We start from the raw sequence: 26,457 nt of genomic DNA, 5'->3' as shown, positions 1-26,457 counted from the left end.
TAGACGATTGGAAAAGCACGAGGAAGCGATATTTCACCGTGGAGAAAGTAAAAAAAAAAAAAAAAAAAAAATGAAAAAACTGTGTTTGCATTAGCGAATTGAACGACTATATTTCCAAAAGTAGCGAAATTTCTTTGGAATTTCTCCACTTGGAAGCTTTTATACTTCGTTCTATTTATCGTAAAGAATTATTCATTATATTCATCCAAAATGTTTCGACATTTTAATCAACGAGATACTAAATCATCCCCCGTTTTAATACAATCGTTTGTAGAGAATTTGGAGGTTCGAAGTCAATAGATAAAATGCAAATGATATTTACGAAATGCAGACGTAGCTTCTAAAAATGTCATAAATGTTTCTTTAGTCTTGGTGAAACGTGAGAAAGGCACGTTGAACGAAATGTTCAACGAAATGAGGTGAAGTGATTTCCTTCTCTGAGAAAATTTCACGATGTTGTTGCAGATTGGTGTCATCGCCGGCAAGGCAGAACGAGGCAGGCAGCAGCAACAGCGGAACAACGCAGCACGCGGCGACATTCGCAGTGCGAGTGGGCACGATCGACGGCGTGGTGACGCATCATCTACGAGCAGAGACGCGGAGAGACTTGGCCGCCTGGGCCAGGGCAATCGTTCAGGGTTGTCACGCGGCTGCTCACTCGCTGCGCGAGTATACCGTTCGTGAGTAATCCAAAGTATTAGTTAATCTGTTTATTAATAAAGTCTTCGTTTATTTAGTCAGTTTATTTATTAGTTATGTTAAAGTATATTCCCAAATTACTCTGCGGATTGTGGCAAAGTTTCTTGTACCATCAGGGCGAGAAATTCTCTTTTCTTCAAATGAAATTTGAACTTTAACTTAAAAATTTACTACTGAGACGAATTACTAAATAACTAAAATGAATAATATAATTGTAAATACTGAAATATAATTATAAATACTAAAACAAATGAATTGTCAAAGTGTTATATCTCTGGATGGATGCAGAATTTAGCAAGACTTTTGTTTACATTATTTGACGAACGAACTCGCACGCGCACGAGAGTCGAAGCAGTCGAATCTTCTTTGTTTTGTAACGCAAATGTAAAAAGATGTCTATTGTCCTACATAGAATAAAGAGCGATTCAATTTCAAAAGGAAAAAAAAAAAAAAAAAGAAACAAGCAAGCTCGGATTAATCTCTTTCTCTCAAGTGCATGAATATCGTCAAAAAAAAAAAGAAAAAAAAGAAAAAAAAGTCGCCTTTCAATCCTTTTGTCCGCGCTTCGGTTTCACCGGGGCAATTTCCTTTTCTCGCGAATCCACGATTGGCTGATGTTATTCGGTCCAGCTCGATTTCATCGTCAGATTACCTTTCAGTTTTTAGTTTTCAGTCTTTCGGCGATCGATCCGCTGTTGTTTAATTTCGTTCGGATTTATTAAAGCACTTTCGTTGTTTGAGACCGGCGCGATTCGAATGACTTTCATTACAGGTGACTTGGCTTTATTCGACGATTGTTTCTTCCCTCCCAACGTACGCCGGGAGTTGGAGCTTGCCTTTGTCAAAGCAATTCTCATTTCGCTCGCGATCCACGCGCGACTTTTGTTTATTATTCGCCGAGTCTTTCGAGAAATCGTTTCTCCATCTAAAAACGTTTCAAGCTAATAAGTTTTAAATTTTAAACATTTGCGTCTTGCTGTTCTACAGTTTCAAACGTACGAACCCCTCGTGTCGACGAGCAGGCTCGAAATTATAGAAACAGTTGGAAATAGTTCGAAATAGCTCGAAATTATAAAATTTAAAATGCAGAATTATAAAATGATAAAACACAGAATAATCAAAATTCGAATATAAGGGAACAGGTTCCGTGTAAAGAGTGCTCAATCTGGCTTGACATTCTGCTTCGTATTAAATAAAAAATAAAAATTTTTTTTTACACCGAAAATAAACAATGGCATTTCATTATTCATTACCGGTTTATTGCCAATAGAAACGTAGATTTCGTTGTCTAAATCACTCTTTCATTTATTCCATTCAATTCACATCCTTTCACTTTTCTAAATAGAACGTTCCATTCTGAATTTATTATTAAGGTGTAAGAGAGTGCAATGTTTGTCACGATCATACGTTTGGTCGCTCTTATCATTATTATTATTAAATAAATAAAATAGCAGTTAATTAACAAGCTTGCCTGCTCTTTGCTCCGCAGGATGCACGTGGCAAGGGAAGGCCTGTCAGCTGGTTGTAAACCACGAAGACGGTTTCGCGCTGTACGCAGCTGGCGCGAGGGCCGTAGGTGGCAACGGTGTGAGCCCGAGCTCGTCCCCGACTCCTCTCTGGAGAAGATCCTTCGACAAACTGAAAATGTCCGCGGACGACGGCGCGCGTCTACTGTGGCTCGACTTTGGCGGCGAGGACGGCGAGATTGTGAGTGGCGTCTGTCAGACAAAAAAAAANAAAAAAAAAAAAAAAAAAAAGAAATAACATCACGATAAATCCACGATCACGAAGCCTTGAAAATGTCGTCAAGATAATAACGCACCCTCCGCTTTTTTCCGCCAAGTCCGGCGTTTCCAGCTGAAATTCGCCGAAACAACAACAACAACAACACGACGAGGCATTGAATTTTAAATTCGCTTCCCTCTAAGAAACTTGATTTATCCACCCTTTCCCCCCTGATAATCCTGCTCGAAGAAGATCTCGCTATTATTCGCCCCTTAACCGTTACCACGCGTGATCCCCGCGAGCTTTCGCGAATGAAAAGCGAATTAGCGGTGAATACCTATCCTAGCTGGAGCTGACGTGTTCGATAATAACGGGGACGCGTTTCGGTCGCGGTCTCTTGGTAGGAAACAGACGAAGATGGCTTTATCGTGAAAACCGAGCGGTGGGGAGGAAAAAAGAAGACTTCCTTTCTTCTTCTTCCCCCCCCCCCTCCCCGCCCCTCGGTGGTAGTATTGAGAGAATTTTAATTGACTCCGCCTAGACTATCGAGATTATTATCATCGACGAGGGGGCGGGGATATCGTGAAAAAGAGGGCTGTGCGCCGAGTAATCCCATTGTGCTCGTCACTTTGAAAGAGCCCTCGATATATACCCGGAGCACGATACCGTGGAATACCGTATTTTACATCTTCCCCAAACACCGTCGTCCGGTTCTCTCCCCGTTCTCTGGCCGTTCAATGGCCATTCATAACGCTCTGGCTCTCTCTGGAAAGCGAGAGGGTGCGAGTGTCACGGAACAGTGGGGCGGAAAGGGGGAGGGAAAAAGAGAGAACGCATCGAGGTAGAATTTTCCCCGCGACAGACGTCACGATGGGAAAAATTATTCTCTCTCTCTCTCTCTCTTGAGAGAGAGAGAGAGAGAGAGAGAGAGAGAGAGTTGCTCTGAAACGAATTTTCCCGAACCGGGGTGTCCTTTCCCGGAGAACCGCTTCCACCTTGGAATTTTTTGTCCTTCCTCCGCGATGAAGAAACAGTAATCCGATTGGCTCTCCCTTTGATAACTAAACGCGACGCTAATTAAATTTCTCGAAAGCACAGAGAAATTTTGTACTGTTGAACAGAATTTATTATGGTAGAATGTTGGATTGTAACGGAAATTATTGCAATTAAATTTCAATCATTTTGAATTAATAATAACGAAATTCTCTTCTTTAGTTTTACTAAATTCTCTTCAGTTACTACTTTTGGAACTTTGCACTGACGATTAATGAAAAAAAAGGCAACATTGAGAAACGATGTTTTATAAATGAACAATTTCCAGTGTGACAGAGATTTTGTTGACTTTACGAGATATAGGATTTTCAAATGTTTGAGCGAGGGTGCGAATTTAAGCGAGAATATATATATAAACATTACGCGACTATGCGTAGAAGTAGAAACACACGGATTTATATACACGTAAAATATAGACTTTTACAAAATATATTAGATGTAGAAATTAGTTGTAAAGTGCCTTGGATCTCACCGTCCATTTACCGATAAATTATTAACAAAAGTAATTCTTTTTCTTTAACTAGAAATCTTTCGAAATTGTACTTACCATGTACTTTAAAACCTCAAGATAGTAACAAATGTTTGATTAATAATTGATATAATTTATTTATTCATAATTTTATATAATATATATTTATATTTATAATATAATAAAATATATGTTTATTTATAATTTTATATATATATATAATTATGAATAATTTAATTTATATATAATTCATAACTGATATAACAAACTAAATAAATGTCTACGCCTAACAGAGTAACAAACTGATGTCAGAAACAATTCGTATCAGTAATTACGAGTTCTGCAATGTTGCGTTTGCGCTGTAATACAAAGTTCCAAAAGTAGTAATTGAATTCCGTGTTGGTTTACAATTGAATTAACGCATCGCAAAGGCACAAAGAATTAATTTCCGCACCTAGCGTTCTACTTCACGAGTGTTTGTACGCCGATCGTGACGGAACGTATATATACACATATGTACACATATATATAGATATATATATATATATATATATATATAGATATATATATAGAGTTGTACGCTTAACTTTCCAGGAGCTAGACCTCGAGAGCTGTCCCAAGCCGATCGTCTTCGTCCTCCACAATTTTCTCTCCGCGAAGATCCACCGGCTTGGCCTGAGCGCATAGGGGTACGAGGGGGCCCCGACGGAGGCCCCCGATCTGCCACCCCACACCACCAGGTCCGTCACCAGTGTCTTTCTTCACTGAGCTCCTCGAATTACCTAGAAACTCAAGGAAGAAGAGAGAGAGAGAGAGAGAGAAAGAAGGGTGGCAGACAGAGGAGACACACAGAGAAACGAAGAAAGAAAATCTCTCGACGGACCAGAGGAAGAGGAACGCTCGCAAGCTTCCACGTTCGCTTCGGAATTTCACGCGGAGGCGGCGGCAATTCACAACTCACGCTCTTCCGTATATATTTCTATTGGAACGACGACGATGATTCAAGATGAAAGACAATGCACGAAGCGAGCTGATGTACGAAGAGACGAGGAATGAAAGAAAGTATAACAGAAACCGGGTAACGATCAAGGCGGGGGTAGGGAGAAGTGGTGAACAGGGTTGATCGTTCACTCGGAGCCATCCAACGCGCGATCTTCCACGAAAGTTTGTCCCCCGCGCACGCAACAAGTAGGCTAGAGGGAAGGCGGCGGGGGAAGGTCGCTGCTGGGACGCAGATCGTAACTAATCAACGCGCCTAAAGTAACCGATTAAACCTATCTACCTAAAAGTAAGAGTAAAAAGGAAAAAAAATGAAAAAAAAAACGTAAAAAAAAAAAAACAAAAAACCGCTATGTAACGAACGAAAGAGACGAAGACGAGAGAGAGAGAGTGCGTGTGCGTGTGCGTGTGTGTGCGTGTGTGTATGCGTGCGAGAAAGAGAAAATAATTGGGAGAGACTGAGAACGAGTGGGTGAAGAATCCTCCGGGTCGAAATTCGCTCGATTTTCGGGGAACGTTAGCGAGGAAGGCTAATCAATTACTGTCCAAACCGCCGCCCGTTCGCTCTGCCACGACGAGTCCACCGATCCTCGGCCCGCTCGCGCCTCTCCTCCTCCGCGAACTTGTCGCCGCGATCGACCAACTTCCTCCCTTTCCTTCCTCCTGGGCATAAATACAGGTGAAAGAAAATGGAAGAGACACGGAGGACGGTCCCGAGGAAGCGACGACCAAGTAAAGTTGTCGTGTCGCGGCTGCAAGTTTCGCAACACGTCGAACGAAAGCGACTTTAAAGAGTTCGCTGGGGGATGTTGATCTCCGGCGGAGTGCCGGCTGATGGTAAAACTTTCCTGCGTCGCGTCGCGTCGTTTTCATCCATCCCGGCCTCTGCGATGTTTACGTGGATGTCGTTGAGAAAGAACGCGTGAGAGAAATTCGCCGTTCACCAAAAATTTCACCGGACTTCCCGTTTTTTGTGGTTCTGGATCGTGAAACACACGCGCGCGCGCGCGCGCGCGCGCGAAGAAAAAAGAAGAAGAAGACGATAATAAAGACGGAGGAAGGTCGAACGCGGTCGAAAGCAACAGGGTCGTGATAGCAATGGCCGGGTAGCGCGTCAATAGTTGTTTTGTACGATTCGTATTCTTAAACGCGAGTAAATGTAAGATGCCAAGGAAACGTCGATGTGTAATACACTTACGGTTGGCCGCCTGATTCCTGTCGATCTCGCCGTGTGATAACTCGCGGACGAACCAGGGCTCTCCCCCCCCCCCATTCTGCTTCCATTCGTCGCTTCCATCTCACCAACATCTTCGAAATCCTATTCCCATCCCTTTCGTCAGTCTCACTCCCCCTCTCTTCTTCCCACTCCTCACCCACAGCTTGAAGAAACATCGAGACGGGACTCTCGGGACTGTAAATAAGCCGTCGTTGTAAACTCGTCCAGTGTCCGAGAAATTCCGAAATCGAGAATCGTACTAACGAGCGAGCACAAAGATGAAAGGATCGCGGCGGAGAAGAACCGAGAATTTCCCACAGGTAACCACGAGTTATCGGCGTGAAGCGAGCGCTGCCGTGAACTATCGAGAGAGTGAGCGAGAGCGAGAGAAAGAGAGAGTGACAGAGAGAGAATATGAGTGTGTTGTTCGTGCAAGAGTTCGAGCCATATTCCTTTTCATCCGTTCTATACACAAAGAGTGGAATGGAATGGAGAGATAGACTCGGCGAGGATCGTCCAGCCGTGAAAGAAAGAAAGAAAGAAAGAAAGAAAGAAAGAAAGAAAGAAAGAATCGGTAGAAGGAGGCCGTGCGATAATAAGAATTTTCGACTTTAAGTAGAACATATCAACGAAAGCTACGTACCATTGATTGTGCCCGTTTCGTCGTATTATGCCATTTTGTCGTTCCTTTCGTGGCGGGGGCGAAACGATCTCGGGGAATGATGATGATAAAATTTAGGCTTTCACTTGCCTACACGACTACGAATTTCGCCGAACAGACTGCGGAACGTTCAATCGCGTGAATTTTTAAATTCCCCCCCCCCCCGGACTATATAGAAACCGGAGTACTTTGGATCCCATACTAGACTTTCGATTTCGATTGAACAGATTTAATTTCATACTACGGACGATAGAAATAAATTCTTCCGCCGCGGCGTTGCGAGTGCAACGAGAACGGGTAGAAGGGTTGTGTAAATATTCGATTGGCGACAAAGCTTACGGGACGATTTAGAATTGCCATTGCGACGCGCGCGAGCACCGCTTTTGTTTGCTTTGAGAATCACGAAAAGTCAGGTCAGATCGAGTCGAGAATCGGGAATTCAATTTCGAGAAGCGCGCGGTGAAATCCGCAGTCCGGTAATGAGAAACGATTGATTCTCGTTGGCTGTTCCAGCCTCGCTGACTGGCTGGAAATCAGCGGAAAGTAGAGAAACCTGTAAATGAGCGAACACGTCGGGCGAATTAATCGAACGATTCTCGTCGGCAGCGAGGATTCCCCGCGAAAGGAACGCGAGAACGTGTTACACGTATACACGCACAGACACATCGACATACTGACACAAACACACACACACACACACACACACACAGAGGCAGACATGTACACGTACACCCCGCCGTTAGGAAACGAGGTAAACGTCATTAAGCGCGAGAAATAAATTCAGAACATCGACGTGTTGAATTAATTCAGTTTGAAAGGATTTGCGCGTAAGCTGTGTATTTTTCTAATGATTTTAGGATGTAGCCAGTCGCGGCTCGTTCTTCGTTTCTGGTTGTTCTCGCCTTCTTTCGTTTCTTGTTATTTCGCCGCCTATACCCCCCCCCCACCTCCCCTCCCCTCCCCTCACCCCAATCTATCTCCCGGTACCATCGACGTGTCGATGAAACGGGGACACACGGTCCTCCTGCGTTTTTCATTTTTCTCTCTAGGTTTAAGAGAACGTTAACGTGTATATCTATGAGTTACCAAATAAATGAGACCGGTTAGAAAAAAACGGGACGGTGTCGATCAATTTCCCCTTTGCTCTGAATATTCTTTTCCGATTACTTTCTCTTGAAACTACGTAGGAGGTACGTGGCTTCCGGATACGTGGAAGAATCAAGCTTCTGGATATTTCAACTTTGGTATATAATCTACGAGGTAAGTAAGACCCAGTGAATGATAATGTTACATTAAAGATACTCTAAGATAAAGGGAAATTAAAATAATCGCTCAATTCCTATAGTTTCCTAAGTTGAGCAAATTTCTTTCATTAGCACATCTCTGTTGTTATCTAGTTTTCTAGTTTTCTAGAAGAATTTTCCCAGCCTTTCTAAATATCCTAATTTACCTAAATCTTCCCTTCGTTTCGCTAATCGAGAACAATTTCACGATTCTGCTCGTCTTTCCTAAATTTTCGAAAATTTTTTAAACTCTCTTTACCAGCACACTTCCATAACTATCGTTCCCTTGTTAGATGAATAAAAAACGGATTTACCGCGCAACGAACTTTTTGAAGTTGCTAATTCTCGTGGAAGAAAGTTAACGCAAAGTATATGTACGTGGCTTTCGAATATTCCCTCCCGTCCGCAGCCATCGAGTATTCGCGATCAAGAACGGTCGACGAACAAATTCGGAGAGAGAATCGCGGCCAGACGCGACGGCGGAAAGAAACTTTTAAGACTTTGTCATTTTTATCGGCGGACCCGATATCCAGCGTCGGTGATTGGCTCGCGAAACTTTTCTGATCTGTCTTCAACGTCCGCCGGCAGCGATTCCATCCTATATCCTTCCATCCTTGAATCATCCCTCTCTCCCTCCTCCCTCTAAATCACACGAAAGCTTCGAGACACTCGTTACAGCGTATATTTTTGACTAACTTTATCTGACGAAACGTACCTTTCTTTTTCTTCTTCTTCTTCTTCGTCTTCTTTTTTTTTTTCTGTAAACTCTGTGGAGAAAATCTCGACGACAGAAAGAGGACGGACTCGTTCAATGAATTGGAATAAGAAATGGAGGGGGTGGGGGGAGGTGGAAGGATGATAAAAATTTAAGTAAGCAATTTGGAGCAGAATCTACAAATGTTTCACGACGCAAAACACGAGCATGAACGTTTAAGTCGCTTCTTTAAGATGTTAAAGCCTCGTGCACGCGAACAATGCCACCTCGTTGCAATTTTGAACGTCACTGTATTATTTAATAACGGAGAGATCTCGCGAATGGTTGATGTTCAAAGAAACGTTCTGTTAATTATTACCGTGCGAAACGTAAATGTTTCAGATACCAAACAGATACCGCGATCTCGTTGATCAAATTTTAACGTTGCTACATTTCTAATTGAAAGGGCAAAAGAGTATGAACCAAGTTCCTGTTGAACAATACGAGCTATCATTTTCAATAATAAAACATATATTTACCAGAAAATGGAAAAACCACTAAAAGACTAAAAAATACCAAAAATGAAAAATACTAAAAAAAACTAAAGAATACAAAAAATGAAAAATATTGCAAAACTAAAGAATATACTACTAATGAAAAATACTGAAAACAATGCACTGAGAATGCACTTTCAGCCATTCGCTATGACTGCTTCTTCAAAACCGATTCATACGTGAGTTCGTCATTTGACTTTTTATTTTTTATCGCCAAATCGTAGCCGTACAGGATAACTTTGTATGACTCACACACAAAGTAGGACTTCAAACGGGTCACCGCAGACCCAGCTACCGTTATGCGACGGTTAAAACTTTCTCTCTCGTTGTTCGTCGTTCGGAGGAAGGTGGCTGGTTGTTGGTCCAGTCATTTTTAACTAGAACCGGAATTAGACGCAACGCGGCCTGAAATTTAAAATAAACCCGCGGGCTCGCGATACGGGATCAACGAGGATCAAGGTAATTCAGATTTCCGCGAAAAGGTCCGAGAGAGGGCAGAGCCCAAGAGGATCGCAGGCCATTGGAATTCGAAGTTAATTCCAGAGTTGCGAAAGATTGGCAAATAAGATAATTCGCATCGTTCGCCTTCCATTATTTTAATTAACGGTCGTTTAAAGTCCGTTCTGCAAATTGATAAGGCAAAGGTTTGCGAAAGGAAGTTGAAAATCGTCGGTGTGATACCAGATCGTTTTGATGTAATGACGACTAGCTATTAAAGATATAATTAAAGATATTATATCTATTATTATAGATATAATAACTAATTATTAAGCTGTTATAGATATAATAACTACAGTAACTACAGATATATGATATATTCAATTTGTTCATAGAGCATGTAAATAAATAAATTCATTTACGTTCGTAAATGATCTATCCAGTGAAATTACAGGATTGATCAATCCTGTGTCATTTAAACTTTTCAAACTTTGCCCAATGTTAATGTACAATATATTGATATATATATTAATATTGTACATTATTTTTTTTTTGTACAATTTTTTGGTAGCTATATTCATAAAAATATAAGCTTACGTTCTCCCTCTGGTCATTTCAGCAATTAATACTAGCAAATTTTATTCTTATATATATATAAGAAAAGAATGTGTTCTTGTTATCTAATGAGTGAAAGTAGCGTTTTGATTAGTGGTAATTAATTGATGACGTGAAAATGACGTATTTTTACATAATATAAAATCACAGAGCCTGGTCTCCATCAATGTGCCATTAAACCAACTTGCTCGTTAATGAAGCAATTAATGAAGCCTGTGCTGTTAATTTCATATGCCTGATACCGATATATCGATCGTTTTTGTTAAAACGTTCGTCGGAATGCCAGTAAGGATAAAAAGGGTGAATTTTGTGCACTTTTGAATCTTTAATCTCTGGATTCGAGATGCACGAACGTTTACACTTGCAAAGTGATACGTTTAACTACCAAGATACAAAGATCGAAATACAGGAGGAAAATATTTGCGTCAGAGAGAGGGAGAAAATTTAGATTTTTCTACAGAATCTTGAGAGTTCTAGAGTTCTAGAATTCCTACAGAGATCCTTGGAACTTGGAACCTCACTACGTCTCCAAGAAGTCCAAAGTTACGTTTTTACAATCCTAAAATTTCGTAGATAGCCTAAATTTTTGTGTAGATCCTAGAAATCCTTTGAGGAACCTTAGATCTTAGAATCATAAGATTTAAGAAGGGACCTTAGAATTCCAGGAATTTTATTAAAATGTGGAATTTTATAAACCAAAGGAACAAAATTCTACAGAATCCAAAAATTCCACAAGAATCTAGATCCTTAGGAAATTTTCTTTTTTAGGAAAAGTTTCAGATCCTTAAGAAATCTAGATTAAGATTCTCAATCTGGATTCCACAGAAATAATCTTAAGTTCTTAGTGCTCTGAAGTCTAAAAGTTTTATAATCTCAAGAATCTAAGAATTTTAGAAGAATTCTCAGGATACGTTCCTAGAAACTTTACAATCTTGAACACCTAGGCTTCTGGCAGGCTCTAGAGTCGAAGAATCCTACGAAAATCGATTGCTGGGCATCCTTCGTCAACCAAAAATCGAGGCTTGGAGACACGAATCCGCCGCAGCGTATCGAGAGTGACGCGATAAGTTGTGGAAGTAGCCCGACGTGGGCCCGGGGTATTTACAACGTGCCGGACCACGATAACGTAACCCCCTTTTCGTTTCATGGCGACTCGTTTCTATTCCGCTGGCCACCCCTAATCCCGGGGCCACGCCTCGCGCGGCGCAACGTTCTAAAGATTATAAAAGCGGACTAACAGCCGCGTATAATTCACCTTTGTTATCCTGCATCATGGAAAGCCGTAATGATACGTTTATTCCATAGAATTTCCACCCCTTCGCCGCCCACCTTCGTCGCGGTTCGCGCAATTATAGCGTACGGCTCCTTTGGCTAACGCAACAGCCATAAAAATAATAAATTGTTGCGTATTCCCGCGAGAAAAAAAGATCAGAATAGAGAGAGAGAGAGAGAGAGAGAGAGAGAGAGAGAGAGAGAGAGAGGCTGAAATTCCAGTGTTTAAAAATCCATAACTGTGTAATTCTATAATTTTTTCGACTCGCGTGTTTTCTCGACTTGCCATTCGTACTGGCAGATGAACTCGAAATATCGAAAAATCGATATTCTGTATAATAATTAATAGAGAGGTATACACGTGTAACAATTTTCCGTTCTCAAATTATTACTCAAATTTACCCCAAAATTACCCAAATTTCCTTTTTTAAATTCTACTTGTAAAAACATGGATTTTGTATAGAAAGAAATCCATTATAAAGTCTGGTGATCACTTTATAGTGAAATTTTTATAAAAAAAAAAAACAGTGGCGGAGCGGAATATTGATTGAGAATTAGTAACTTTTACATTCAATATTTTTCTATCGGCATACATTCAGTGGTTTTATTAAATATAATTTCACTTTATAAAATCCTCTTTAGAATTTGCCTTTTGAACTTTGCTCCGCGTCGCTTTCGCAGCTAAAGAAATGGAATTTATACGCAGAAATTATTTTTACAAGTATTGCAACAACTATTACGTTTCTGATATTTTCATACATAGATATATTTTTGTACATTCTGCGAATTCTTGCACCCTTAAATTTCCCATAAATGCATAAAAATGCGCAGTTTGGCATTTTGATGATATTGTTTTTCACGTATAGTGGCCATCGAATTGAGACCTCTCGAAAGTTTGCGCATTTTTCATCCTGTTTTTCTGTTTTTTTTTTTTTTATTTTTCTTTCTTTTGAGAGGTATTACCGAATATTAGTAGTCAAATTTAATAACGACTAAACTATAGGAATGTTTGCGCATTCGTGGAAAATTCAAAAGTGCTAAATTGCACGGAATTCACGTAAAATCCAAAGTGCTTACAGTACTCGTTATGATATTTAATGGGTGAAACAAATCTCTGCGTGCGTTTTACTTCTCCCAATTATATTCATAAAAATATAAGCTCACGTTCTCCCTCACTCTGGTCATTTCAGCAATTACTATTAGCAAATTTTATTCTTTTAATTATCAAGCAAGGATTTGCTTAATATATTTTCATCATTATATCCTTTTTTGTAATTTTATGATTTTATGATTTTATAAAATACAAGGATATAAAATAAGAATATTAATAGTAACTTTCTTCTAAAATGTTCTACACAATATATGCAACATAACATGCATAAAAATTTTCCGTTAAATAGTCCGTGAAATTTTGTACAATTATTTCATAGCTTCTTAAAGATTGATAAAATTACAAAAATTGTTCGAGAACAATTCACAGATACATTGAGCAATAAAATAAAACCATCCAATGAAATTCTTCATCGAGGATTAACAATAACAAAATACTCAAGAATATACGTAATCTTCTTCCGAGGTTTAATAACTGCAAAACACTTTAAAATATTAATAAACCAAACGAAATATAAAATTGCTCGACTTTATATACGAATAAACTCGCCACCTTTGTCCGAGAATTAGCAATAATTACAAAATGCCGAAGAATGAAGAAAAGGAAACGACCCGTGGTGGATAAATGCCCCAAATAAAAAAGGAAAACTACCCCGTGAAATATACAATAGAATTGATTGACATTACTCACGAATAAACTCGTCAACTACGTCGTTAATAATCGGAGAAAACTCAAGTACCAAATAAAACTTACCTTCATAAAGTATAGAACCGATTGACAAATTAGGTTGAGGTCAAATAAATTTTTCTTCTCTACAGAGAATATATATATATATAAAATTTATCACGCGTCTCTCCGTTCGATAATTAAATTACTCCGATAATCCCGTGTCCCGTTTCACGTTCTCACTCAGCGGAAGGAAATCCCTCCTGATCCTTGCGGACTTTTCAATCCGGCCCGAAATAAAATATCCCGATTTTCAGCGATAATAATCATCTTGTGTTCCACGAACGGCTTTCACCCCTCCCCCTTTTTTTTCTCACACGATCTGCTGCATGCCAGAAAGGCTCGATGAATTCTCACGCGCATCCTGTCAGAGGAAAACATTGCGCGCTCGAATCGGATGCAGTTTCACGCCTGGCGACGTTTTCCAGAAGGTGATCGACCGAACCGGTTTCGGGGGGCTTTGCCTTGACTGGGCAATGCTGATTGCGCGATAATTCCATCGGTTTTTGTCGGCTCCGGGGATATTGCACGTCCGCCGCGCAAGAAACGTCCGATCGAAATGCAAATTTTCCAAGCGCAGGCTATCTCGGCCGCACACCACGCCAGCATCACCGACACGGTCCAAGCGTAATTTTGATTTCACGAAGATTCCTCTTTATCGAGAGCTGATCTATCGCTGCCCCCGTGGATTCACGCGTAAACCGATAAGGCGGCAACGTGTTTTCGTCTGCCGCGACCATGAATCAAGAAACGGAAGATCTGTTGGATACGCGCCCTTCTCCCTTCGTCGTCGAACGATATTTATAGATTTGAGAAATTGCGTTTTCACCGGATTTTTGTTGCAAATTCCTATCTTCTTGAGAATACGATCTGAATAAAGGAACCTCAATAGAAATTCAGATGGTCTAATGTAAGAAGCGCAATGTTTCACATTACGTGGCATTCCGTGTGCAATTTTGCACTTTCAAATTCCTTACAAATGCATGAAAATGAAAATGATCGGGAATTGCTGTAGAGTGTGAAACTTCGTTTATACCACTTTTGTTTGTTTCGAATCAAATCTTGGTCAATATCCGATTAAAAGAATTCTTGCTGCTTGAATCTACTTTCTTTATTTCTTTTGGCGGCCAATTCATTATCAATGAGCTGCTGATTTTCATGCATTTTTCTATTTTGAACGAACTGTTTTGGGGAAAAAAGAATAGAACCTAGATACTAGGAGAATTAGGAAGCTTGGTAAGAAGCCTGGATACAATTTTTCTAAACTAAATATTATATTTGAATGTTTGGGCGCGTAAAAATCCACTATTAGGTCTATTAACTGCATCAGTTAATTTCACGAGTGTCTGTTACACGAAAATCGAACGAAAAATCGAAGTCTTACATAAACCAATATTTATATAAACTAAATATTATTTATACAAACCATCCTCCCCCTTCCCGGACAAATTCACTCGAACGGAGTTCTACTGTACCATCAAAAACCACGATCCTCTGCTCCACGCTAGAACCGATTCTCATTGCACGCCCCCCTCAGATTCCGATCGTCATTCGCAATTTCACGCGGACGATTGTTTAACATCCAGAGAAAGAAAACGATCAGATTTGTAAAATCCTCCGGTTCACTCGAGAGGAGAGATCGCGGAAATAGGAAATAGGAGGAGGACAGCGAGATTCAGTAGCTGTAGATCGGCAACGAGTTGTTTGCGACGTGCGAAACCCACGGGGAGAAGGTAACGATCGAATTTAGTTGTAACGGGGCACCGCGTGAACAACTCCGGCCACGGTCACCATTTGCATTTCAGTCGACCACCCCTATCATTTCACCCTCTTTCGCCACGGCAAAAATTCCTATAGACCGTCAGTCGTTCGTTTTCCACGACTGTCTGCTTCTCGGACGTTTTCACTGTCTGTCGGCCAGCTGTTCGCCGTTACTTTTCCTCTGTTTACTTCGAGATGGTAATCAAAGCGACTCCCGAATCAGGTTGCAAGGGAAGTTAGAGGAAATTGTGTATGGAGGGAATTTTTGTGGGAATTTCCTTTCGGCGGTTCGTACGAGGAGAGGTTTATCGGGTTCGTGCATGAAACTTTGCATGCTCCATCGTCGTACCTTTAACGATTAAGTAACGAAAGCGGCTACTTTCCCAACGAAACCAGCGATGGATCTCTCGCACGGGGAATTCTTCTTTTATTCCGCGAACCTTTGAACTCGATGGAACGCTACGCGAATCGGTCGGAGATCTCTGGGCGTGTACAAAATAGCGTAACGAGGAGCACGTGTACGTACATATGTGCGTAATGAGGGCCGAGAGCTCGACTGATTGTGAAACGAATGCAATACTTGAAAATTACGGATGGAGAAACAGCAACACGCTTCTCTGTTATTATGTCAGTACAAAGACGATTATAGAAAAAAATCGTAATTACACACGGACGTATACTCTGAAATCGTGCTTAGAAATTTATTCTTACGGATAAATTGTAATTGAAATAATGTTTAAACAATTAGAATATTCAGAAATCTATTTCTAAAGAATAATAATAATATCTGAAATATTAGAATATCCAAAAATTTATTTCTAAAAAATAATAATATCCGAAATATTAAAATATCCAAAAATTTATTTCTGAAAAAATAATAATATTCGAAATATTAGAATATTAAAAAATTTATTTCTAAAAAATAATAATAATAAAATTTGGTCGATGTATTTAGACGTTGTGCGACACATAATGCTAATTTATGTAAAAAACTAATTATACTGTAGTTTAATTGGTATTAGAATAGTTAACTTGAGAATAGTTGTGCGAGTAAAGAAGCGTTCACGTTCAATTCAACGAGTAGTTGTTTCGGTGTAACAACATTATTTAAACTGATTTTTAATTCCAATTATTAATAGCGCTGCGGTGCAGACTCTGCCTAGATCGTTATTAAGAAAATAGGACACGAAAGCATTGAATGTCTATTCTAATTAATCAATAGGATACTAACTTAGTTTACTACACAGTGGAGTAAGAAGTTCTACAGATACCCAGAGTAAATAGTCAAGAGCGTAGGGGGTTGGTTCTCGATGTTCCCGAGGATATATTCTTCGCGGCAAAACGTCTGCGTTCGAAACTTCCACCCGCGTGCATGGAATTTTAATACTACGATGTTTGGAATTTTAATACGTCTTGGCTGGCTGGTGCGGCCCGTACCACTGTAATCTCGCGGAAATCGTGAGAGTTTTCCGGATTAATAATCATCCCGGATGTATCTCCCCTACGTTGTTTCGCGGTGGATATCTATCGTTCTTTTTCTTTTTTTCTTTTTCTTTTTTTTTTTCTGCCGGAAGATCTCGTAATTGAGTTCCACTCGGAAGCTTTCGGTGTATCGTTTCGAAGGGAACGCCTTGGGATTTTAATTTGAGAGAAAAAAAAAAAAAGAAAAGAAACACCAATTGGTCGGCCGTTATCTCGGTCATTGGGAACGATTTTTTAATCCGAAACCGGGGGACAAAGTGCACGTAAACGAGCAGTTACATGGGCGAACCTATCGAGGAAACCGTTCACCCGGTTGATCCACCGAGATTTTCCTTATCGCGCCGCGACAGACCGCGCGCCGACGACGGTGCAGCAGCACGCCTCGAATATGTTCGCGGTTATCGGCGATATCTCGCGGGAACGTGCGAAAGAAGGAATTCCGTTCTTGCGAAAGGTTTAATATTCGCGATATTGCGCCCTAGCTACCTCCCGCCCTCTTGATTTTCCCAGTCGCGACCCAAGCCGCGGTTACTCTGTCATGTGCGTTTGTTTCTCGGTAAATCGATTCCTGGAAGTGAAAGGGATAAAAAGGATTTACGAAGCTCGTAGCTTTTTTTTTCATACCAGGCGGGACATTTTAATTCCAGGCTTTTGATTCCATATTCAAGCGTTCCAGAGATCGAACACACTCGGGAATTCTGAGATTTCAAAATTCCTAGAAAATCCGTAGTTTTGTGCTTGATTATATAGTTTTGCACAAACAGATGTTCAAGAAAATTTCTTAACGTTCACTTGAAGAAAACTTGTTATATTAATATTTGTTTTTTTAATATTTTATATAATATTTTAATAATATATAGTGTACAATTTTTTAATAATATATAGTATATAATATATTAATATTTTAAATATATTAAAGTTAATATTCTAATATATTTTTTTTGCAAAATGGTATAAATTGAATTCGTCGTTAAAAAATATTAATTTCATCAATTTACACAAAAACAGTATCTTCAGTAATTTCCGAGATATTTGACAAAACATATTCCCCATTCCCGACTTTGGGGGTAGCTTTCACCCCTTCAACATCGACCATAACCGATAAAAAAAAAAAAATACGAGTTAAATATTTTTTTGAAAGCTACATTTATGCCAAATTTCATCAAAGTCGGCGACGTTTACACTTCGGTATGTTTCCTTGGTGGTCGTAGGACATTGGAAATTTCAGTTTCCTGGAGTCCAAGAATTTTTTGGACTTTAAAGGATACTAGAATAGAACTCTAGAATTTTAACATTTCTATGAAACTCTTGGAATCCAGAATTTTTATACTTTAGAACTCTAATTTGTAAGACGACATGAATCTAGATCTCTGTATAATTGATGAGACTTTTGGAGTCTTAAATTCTAAAAGTTCTGAAAATAATCCTCGGACTGTAGGATCTCTCAGATCCTTAAAAAAAAAATCTCTAAAGTTTTAGATTTCTGTAACATTAGGTACTTCGTGATTCTAGACTTTCAAGATTCCAAAATCTAATGTTTCACGATTAATTAACGGAATTATCTCTCGAGAGTCCACGAAATTTCAGAAAATCTAAATTTTCCCTCTACTCCGACTGCACGACTACAACATCTTAAAGCGACATCACCCTAAAGCGAATCATCCCCTTGCGGAATTTTTCTCACGGCGGAGTTAATATTCGACCGAATATTCAGCTTCGGCAGTCGACGGTGACTTTTATGTATAATTCAGCAACGGCTGAAAATACATAAAGGGAGTGAGATTTATTCGGTAACTCGGCGTGACACTCTCTAAATTCCATTAGCCACCGAACTGAAAGTGTTATACGTTATCGTTTCGCGTCGTGCTTTGTATATTTCACGAGGCGCCGCTGTACCACAAAGGCGTGGCCGGCCCTCGAGAATTCATCATTCAACAGAGCCTATTTTGTTCATTATCCGACATCGGCTTCCGCTGGTGAGGGAATCATTTATTTCCAATTTAGCCACCAATCTCCATTCACGCGTAATTATGAATATTTCCGTTAATATTTCATCGTCTCTTCGCAATACACGAGCGCATTCAGCCGAGATTTTATATGAACCGATCGCGAATTAAGCCTGATTGATGTCTGATTCCCGATCCACTGGTAAACTCGGACAAATCTGGCGTTAACTTCCCTTTCGTCATATCGATGAATTGTTTGAGGAATGATCCTACGTTCAATTGTGATTAATATCGAAATTTTTACTTTTCAGAGACAACTGGTCTTCTGTAAATTTAGATTTCGTGGAGTCTACAGTTTCTGAGACTACAAGGCTTTTCTAAAAATTGCGAGACTCCATAGAATATTAAGGTTCTAAAATTCCTAAACTCTGAGATGTTTATGGTATCTGAAGGTTCTGAAAGGATTTTTAAAGACTCTGTAGAATCTGAAGATTTTAAAATTCTTGAGTTCCAAGTATTCTGAGATTTTAGGATTCTAGGATTTTTAAAGAGTCTGTAGAATCTTAAGATTTTTAGAATTCTTGAGTTCCAACTATTTTGAGATTTTAAGATTCTAGGATTTTTAAAGACTCTGTAGAATCTTAATTTTAGAATTCTTGAATTTCAGGTATTCTGAGATTTTAGGATTTTTAAACTCTGTAGAATCTTAAGATTTTGGAATTCTTGAGTTCCAGGTAATCTAAGATTTTAAGATTCTAGGATTTTTATAAAATTCCAAGATTTTAGAATCCTTGAAATCTAAATTTCTAAAGTTCTAAGATCCTAAGCCCCTAAGAATCTCCTATAAAACTCTACTCTCTTTTGGAATTTTAAAACCCTAAAATCGTTGGACTCTAGACTTCTGAAAACTAAAATTAGTTTACAGCTGTAAAAGCTCCCGTAGGTCTCCAGAATTTTTTCAGGAATCGAAAAGATTTAATTAATAAAAAAAAAAAAAGAAAAGGGAACTCTTGAATCGCCCAAGTGCTGAGAGCACATTGGACTCTAGACTTCTGAAAACTGAAATTTTACAGCTGTAAAAGCTCCCGTAGGTCTCTAGAATTTTTTCAGGAATCGAAAAGATTTAATTAATAAAAAAAAAAAAAGGAAAGGGAACTCTTGAATCGCCCAAGTGCTGAGAGCAGTGTGCATCGCGTTGAACGTCGGTGGCGCATCTCGCGTTAGAAAATTAAATCTGCGAGAAAGAGGGTAACAGGCGTGATTCTATCGCGAGGACGGAACGTGGGGGCGGCCAAGTTTCTCGGAATTGCAGAATTTCTTGAGGGAAAGTGAGAGGAAATACGAAGTAGGACACTCGGTCTCGGTGATAGAATACAGTCTGAAGGGTCTTTGTTAACTCTGATTGAATCAAGAGCATAGAGCCGAAGTTACAATGGAAGAAGTTTCGCTGATAGCGAGCATTATATTCTGCGCCGTTTCTTTTCGCTGTTTCGCCGTATTCGTAAAACTCCGAGGCCGATTTGACGATCTTAGAAACTTTTTGGCCATTGGGCTCGTAGAGGTACAGACGTTTCGAGACGAAGTAAGATCGAATGACTTATCGTTTTGCCAAGTTACACGTGCAACGACCAAATTGTTAACCATAAATTACGTGTATTGTATTTTAGCTTGTATTTTAATTTAGCGATTTAGCTACACGGAGATTCCATTATAAGTTGCGTAACTTAAAAATGCAACATATTGCAGACTCGAAGCTTAAGATCCATACTGCATCTAAATTCAGTTCTACCCTTCGTTAATGAAATATTATCACCCAACTATCACTTGAGTTACTCAGAGATCCGTCTTCCGTATCGTTAATCATTGCCGGTAATTTTGCACTGATTTTACGCGCAAACTGGCAAGCATCTAAACGACAGCTTCTGGTATTATTCGCCGGGTAATTAACCAAATTCCTGTCCACAGACGATGTGGATCAAACGGCGGAAATCTGGCCGGGCGGAAGCGAGTCGACCGAGTTACATAAATTTCGTGTACTCGCCGGTCGGAACAATGTTAATTAAAATTTAATTAACGCCGGATCGGCCCGTGCTTGCTCGTTAATGCGAACACAAATCGGCCCCGATCTCTCGCAACTGCTTGTTATTAAGTCTCCTTTCGCGGCTGTGTACCCAACTCACGTGTACAAGTCGTCACGTGTACCTCTCGTGCGTGTACACTTGGAACAAGTTGACAACGTGATGGGATAAAAGTTCGTCGCTTTGACGTCTAACTTTCTATCCCAGGCGACGATTCATCGTCAACGCGAAGGAATTTCAGATCGGTAGTTTAGTCAAGGAGGAGGAAAACGATGAAGCTCGTGAGGACCAAGCTAGGCTGGAGAAATATGAATGAATAAATGGGAAAATGTGCCAGAGTGAGAGTGAGAGTAGTAGCTCGTTACGATAGTTGTGGTTGTCCCTTAAAGAGGATCAAGAAACAGAAATGAAAATACATATATGGGGTGGTTCGTGATTAATATAATACTAGTTACTACTAATTACTATAGTCATAATATAATAGAGTACAGTACTGTACTAATAATGGTAAAGTACCATACTCTTTTACTCAACCTTGTACAAACGATAAAGGTTGACTAGTTACTACTAATTACTATAGTCATAATATAATAGAGTACAGTACTGCACTAAAGTACCATACCCTTTTACTCAACCTTGTACAAACGATAAGGGTTGATTCTCGTTTCTGTCTTTCTTTTCGCCTTAAAAACGTTAAGAATTAAAGAATTAAAGAGGGAAACGTTGGCAGAAAGAAGAATTCTTTTATTCAGCCTTAAATAGACGAGTGGTAACAATTATTGTCTCTCTTCATTAATTTCAACGCGATAATACGCTGAAGAAACATTCAGGAAACGTTCAAGAATAAACGAAGAAGAATAAAAAGCAACAGAGAGAAAATAAGCGCAGAGTGTTCTAATTTTTCTAAAATAGAACAGCGATATGTCGGTTTAATCTCTCGGCGAAGGAAGGAAACTATTTCCGACAAAGGAACGTATTTCGAACATATTTTCTTCACTCTGTCGCAGAAGATCGCAGGATTTTTATTGGAACGAAAGGAGCCAGTAAGAAGGTGTATCGTTATCATATTCAAAGACGTTTATATTTTATTCAAAAATATCTCGACGCACTTACAACTACCTATACGCGTGCATCAGCTCCGGTATCTGTGAACCTACGTAACATTCGGCATACATACTCGTATGTACATACATATTCTCGAGACGCTGAACTCGACAGAGTTTCCAGGCTGAACTCTCGCCTGTTCCACTCAATGGACGCTTATCGTTCCTAACTGAACGAGTTTCATATATCTACAAAGCGCTCTCTCACACTCTCTCTCTCTCTCTCACTCTGTTTGTTCTATCTACCTTACCCGATTCAATGTTGAAACTTGTGGCCTGTTATGATTATCGCGATAATGATAGAGTAACTTGTACGATTAGATCTATCCTTTAGAGATATTCTCCAGCTGCCTTACGTAATCGATCACTTAATCGCTTATAATACATGTACGAAAATATACCGTAGAACGATCGAATCTCGTCTCTGAAATTGAAAACTCCTTGCCAACGCGTCCACTCAACAAACAGCTCGACCAAAGAAATTCACCGAGACGATACTCGGATCGTTCTACCGTAGCGACAGATTTCTTTCTAGAAATTGGCACTAAGAATTCAAAGACAGACGAAAGAATACTGTTGGTAAATATCCTGTAATATCCCCTAGGCATACAGTGGCTGACAGAGTGGCTATTCGAACACTTGGAAGAGCTTTTATGGTGTTGCACGTTATATTTTTTAACGGAACATATTATATTGGTTAAGAAATTGAAATTGCGTAAATATGAAAATGTGAAAGTCAGGAGACGTTTGTTGTGAACATGAAATCTGGAAAACATGTAACAAGTATTAAATACAATGATCTAATTAGACAAATATCGAAGCTTGTTAATTACTCTCGTGTTAAATATCTTGCAAGTTGTGTGTACATATTTTCAAACTTTAAATGCAATCGCAGTGTTTATAATACGTTCGCGAAAAATTTCTACAAGTAATTTCTTGTATTTCCCATATAATATTATATGTTGAATCTCACACTGCAATCTTAGCAAAATTTCGAAATGTTTTATACAACACTTACATGCACTTACAATTCTTACAAACGTTCGAATGCATTCTCGAGCCAGTGTACTATACATATATGTTCAATTTTTCATCCTAAATTAAATTCTCCTTGTACACATCCATTATTCCAAAAAAAACAAGACTCGGAGAATCCTCGAAATTCGCACGCTCACGCATCGTCGTCACAACCAGAAATCCAGAAATTTCGTGATCTTGAAATTCTCTCGTCTCGTTCGATGCGTTTTCCTCGTCGCACGATCGAACAACAACAACGTAAATTCTACTCGTGTCTACGCTGAGGATCGCGAGACCTGGCGTTTAACGGCTGAACATGCTTACTAATTCGAAAACGCGAGTGTACTTATCTACATGGAAGACGAACGTGGGGGCTCGTAGAGGGAAGACAAGACGCGTCTCGAGCGAACGATAAGCACTGGTGTAGTGACTTCCGCGTGAAAATTCTCGCTCGACCGGGCCGGTATAATTAATTAAAGGACAAAGTTCACTGCTCTAGCCGCGCTTCTAATTCTAATCTTATCGGCGTGTTACCTCGCCGCCCGAATGACGCCCGGTGTGCTCACAAAACTTTTCTGCCGGATTTTTCTCCCTTTTGCTTCAACAACGGTTTAACTACGTTCAACGTCGCGTGTAACATCACGCTGAAAGTACCCGTACTTTCAGAAATTTTATTTTGCACGCTAATTGCTCGCTAAATGAATTATTTACAATGGCTGTTGGTGCTACGAGTTTTTCACGTGTTTACGGGAAATTTAAAACTGCAAAATGACACGGAATATTGATCATACGAATATTTGACGCTTAAGAGAATTTTTCACACGTGTTTTCACACACTTTCTTTTTTTTTAATAACTTTCTGAAAATATTTTAGTTTGCATTAATAAAAAATGATGCCCCCCCCCCCCCCCTCCTGTCTGATTATTAGTTTTCAAATGGATTTAACTGAGTCGCCATCTTTCAGTGTGATATTAATTTAACCCTTGAAACGACATAAATTTAAAATCACAAAAGAATACCTTTGATTAATCGAACATTTTTGTCTAGAATCAACAATCAACGCTCAAACATTCGAGCCAACCTCGAACAGGGTAGCCGTACGATGGAGAAAAAGGTACACCGAGTAACCAAGTTCGTTGGAAGTCGAGGAATGAAGGAATAAAGTTGTATACGAAAGTCCGATCTCCCGCGGATGCGTTTTTGTTCCATCGGCTGGTTGTTTTTGCCGCGGGAAGAACGGCTGAGTTGAAAGACGCGGAAAAAGGATATAGGATCGAGGAAGATAAAGCGTCGGGATAATGACGGATTACCGTTGGAGAAATGTACAACAAAGGGAGGAAAAATGGAAATCGCGGAGAGGAGGCGAAGACCCAACGCTGCTCGAATCGTTGCCTCCCTACAATTTTCCATTTTTACTCCACCGTCGAGGTCCAAACAGAAATTCCAACTTCTGTCCCGTGAGGCAAGCACGTAATCTCCGGACGTTGAACTGAACTTACCACGGAGGAATAGCAAATTTGACAAAGTGTTCTGGCAGAATTCGCAGATTAAACGCAGGGCGTCGCGGCGAGAGCGACGAGAACGTCACGGAAATAAATAACGCGTTCAGATGTTAATATTACATGGCTTCAGCTCCATGAACTGATAGGGCACGTGTAGGGTGGTGTTGTTGTGCTCCACTAGCAGGTGACCACGCCTGGGAGACGCACCCACGACCAGAACCGTCTCACCCTTCAGGAGGACCACCTCCCCTTCACCCTCTTCTGAAAGAACAATAACTCCACCCGTATTTGGAAAGCAAAACCAAATGCGCAGTTCGATGAATCCAAGGAGATTGGAACGGAGAGATGCTAGAACGGAGAATACCCTACGCGAATGGAATTAGAACTCGAGTCTTTCGCTGATTGCGCAGCATTGTCAATAAAATTATATTATATTACACACTGTGTACATAGTTTCTTTTTAATTCTTTGTGATTGACGTATTTCTCTGCTGTCACTGTTATCTAACGTAAATTTAATCATAAATTACTGTGGCAATATCGGATTATAAATGGTTAACTCTTCAGTCACGGACAAAATCCTACAATGTTTATTTTAATAATTTTGTGTCGTAATATTGAGAATTTTAGAAATTCTTGCAAGTCAAATTCTAGGTTAATAACTAAAATATCTTCACGTATTTTAACTTCTCTTTCGTTGCAAATACATTACGATAGATAAACTTTTCTGTGGCTGAAGGGTTAAACCAGTAAACGAATGAATCACTAACATTAATATTCCCTGGCATGGAAATTGAAAAACAAAAAAAAACAAACGAGTATTTTTCCATCGGCAATAAATTGCTAGTTGCAAAAATCAATGAACGTCATCTAATCACGACTGGAAGGCGAAATCGTCACTGAACTACCATGCACGTGAAATTCAAACGATGCAAATTACATTTTACAACGAGTGGCCAATAAATGATATCTACTCCCTAACAGGCAGCTCGACCGTGTTGACGACGCTCAAAATTTTGCAAGTTTAATAAGATCGACGTTTACAAGTGCAAGCGTCTTCTTACCTGGGAAGGGCATTTTCATGATCCTGGTCTGCGGATAGCCCAACTTTGTGTTTCCAGTCACGGTGTACGATCTGCTGGGTGGCACCGGAGGCGGTCGTTCCTGCAACAAAGTTCCATACACTTCCCATCTCGTTTCACGACCTAAACACGCTGGTCCCCGTAAACGGCGTTCGCTAGCTTCGCTTACCAAATCCAGTCCGAACAGCGTGCACGTTTGCTGGATCATCTTCTGGTCTGCACATTTCTCCGATGGATCGGGAGGTGGCGTGCCAGCGATTGGCTGAGGCCTCGGTCGCGTTCCGGTTCCGGTACCTGCGGCCGTGGTGACGTTCCTTTGAACGGTCCCCGTATTGGTGGACGCTGGCTGTTGCGGCTTCTTCTGCCCGATACCGGATGTAACACCTATCGTGGTCTTTCTCAGGGGCCATCTTCTTCGCACTCGCCATCCTCTCCACGTCGACTGAAGTAGAGTGTTTTGAAGGAATTTTTTAAAATCGGATCAGCAGGGTCTTTTTTTCATCGAAGACACTTGCTAAGGATTCTTCTTCGAAACTTTTCTTTCGATGATACGTTCTCAGATGTGAGAAATTTTAGTTCCTTTTTGATATCTTTTTTATATACACAAAAAACTTTCATCTTCAGAACGTGTGTGTGTGTGTGTTTTTTTTAAACATTTTCAAGATTTTTCAATATTCGAGAATTATTAGTAAGCTAGAATTTCATTTGAAGTTATTGTAATAATAAATTGGAATAATTTCAAACTTTTCACCTTCAATATATATATACATATATATTGAGATTTTAATATATATATATATATATATATATATATATATATATATATATTCTTCTCCAATTCTCTCGTGCATAGAGATCTCTTAACTCTAAATTAAGATCTCAATATATATGTATATATTGAAGGTGAAAACTTTCCAATTTATTATTACAATAACTTCAAATGAAATTCTAGCCTCTTTTGAAAATGTTTGT

At 39.7% G+C, this 26,457-nt stretch overlaps 2 protein-coding genes across 4 annotated transcripts in view; one reads left to right on the top strand and one right to left on the bottom strand.

The window, feature by feature from the left end:
* Positions 1-7,941, top strand: part of LOC122537310 (alpha-1-syntrophin-like) — a 40,641-nt gene extending 32,700 nt beyond the window's left edge. Inside the window, exons 3-5 of the mRNA XM_043670388.1 lie at positions 466-680; positions 2,189-2,406; positions 4,541-7,941. Of these exons, the coding sequence (XP_043526323.1) occupies positions 466-680; positions 2,189-2,406; positions 4,541-4,633 (526 nt within the window). The 3' untranslated portion in view covers positions 4,634-7,941. The remainder of the gene's footprint in view (positions 1-465; positions 681-2,188; positions 2,407-4,540) is intronic.
* Positions 7,942-21,849: 13,908 nt separating this feature from the next.
* Positions 21,850-26,457, bottom strand: part of LOC122537311 (unconventional myosin-IXb) — a 97,617-nt gene continuing 93,009 nt past the window's right edge. For 2 of the 3 annotated variants that reach the window (XM_043670389.1, XM_043670391.1), the window contains 3 exons: positions 25,655-25,927; positions 25,468-25,567; positions 21,850-24,665 (listed from right to left, as the gene is read on the bottom strand). In XM_043670389.1, the coding sequence (XP_043526324.1) occupies positions 24,508-24,665; positions 25,468-25,567; positions 25,655-25,927 (531 nt within the window). In that variant the 3' untranslated portion in view covers positions 21,850-24,507. Of the gene's footprint in view, positions 24,770-25,467; positions 25,568-25,654; positions 25,928-26,457 lie in introns of all 3 variants that reach the window. The other variant, XM_043670390.1, reaches the window with a different exon arrangement.

Source organism: Frieseomelitta varia, unplaced genomic scaffold (assembly GCF_011392965.1).
Source record: "Frieseomelitta varia isolate USP_RPSP 00005682 unplaced genomic scaffold, Fvar_1.2 scaffold_900, whole genome shotgun sequence".
NCBI classification, from domain to species: Eukaryota; Metazoa; Arthropoda; class Insecta; order Hymenoptera; family Apidae; genus Frieseomelitta; species Frieseomelitta varia.
Note: the sequence above shows the minus strand (reverse complement) of the source record. Positions and strands in the feature narration are given on the sequence as shown.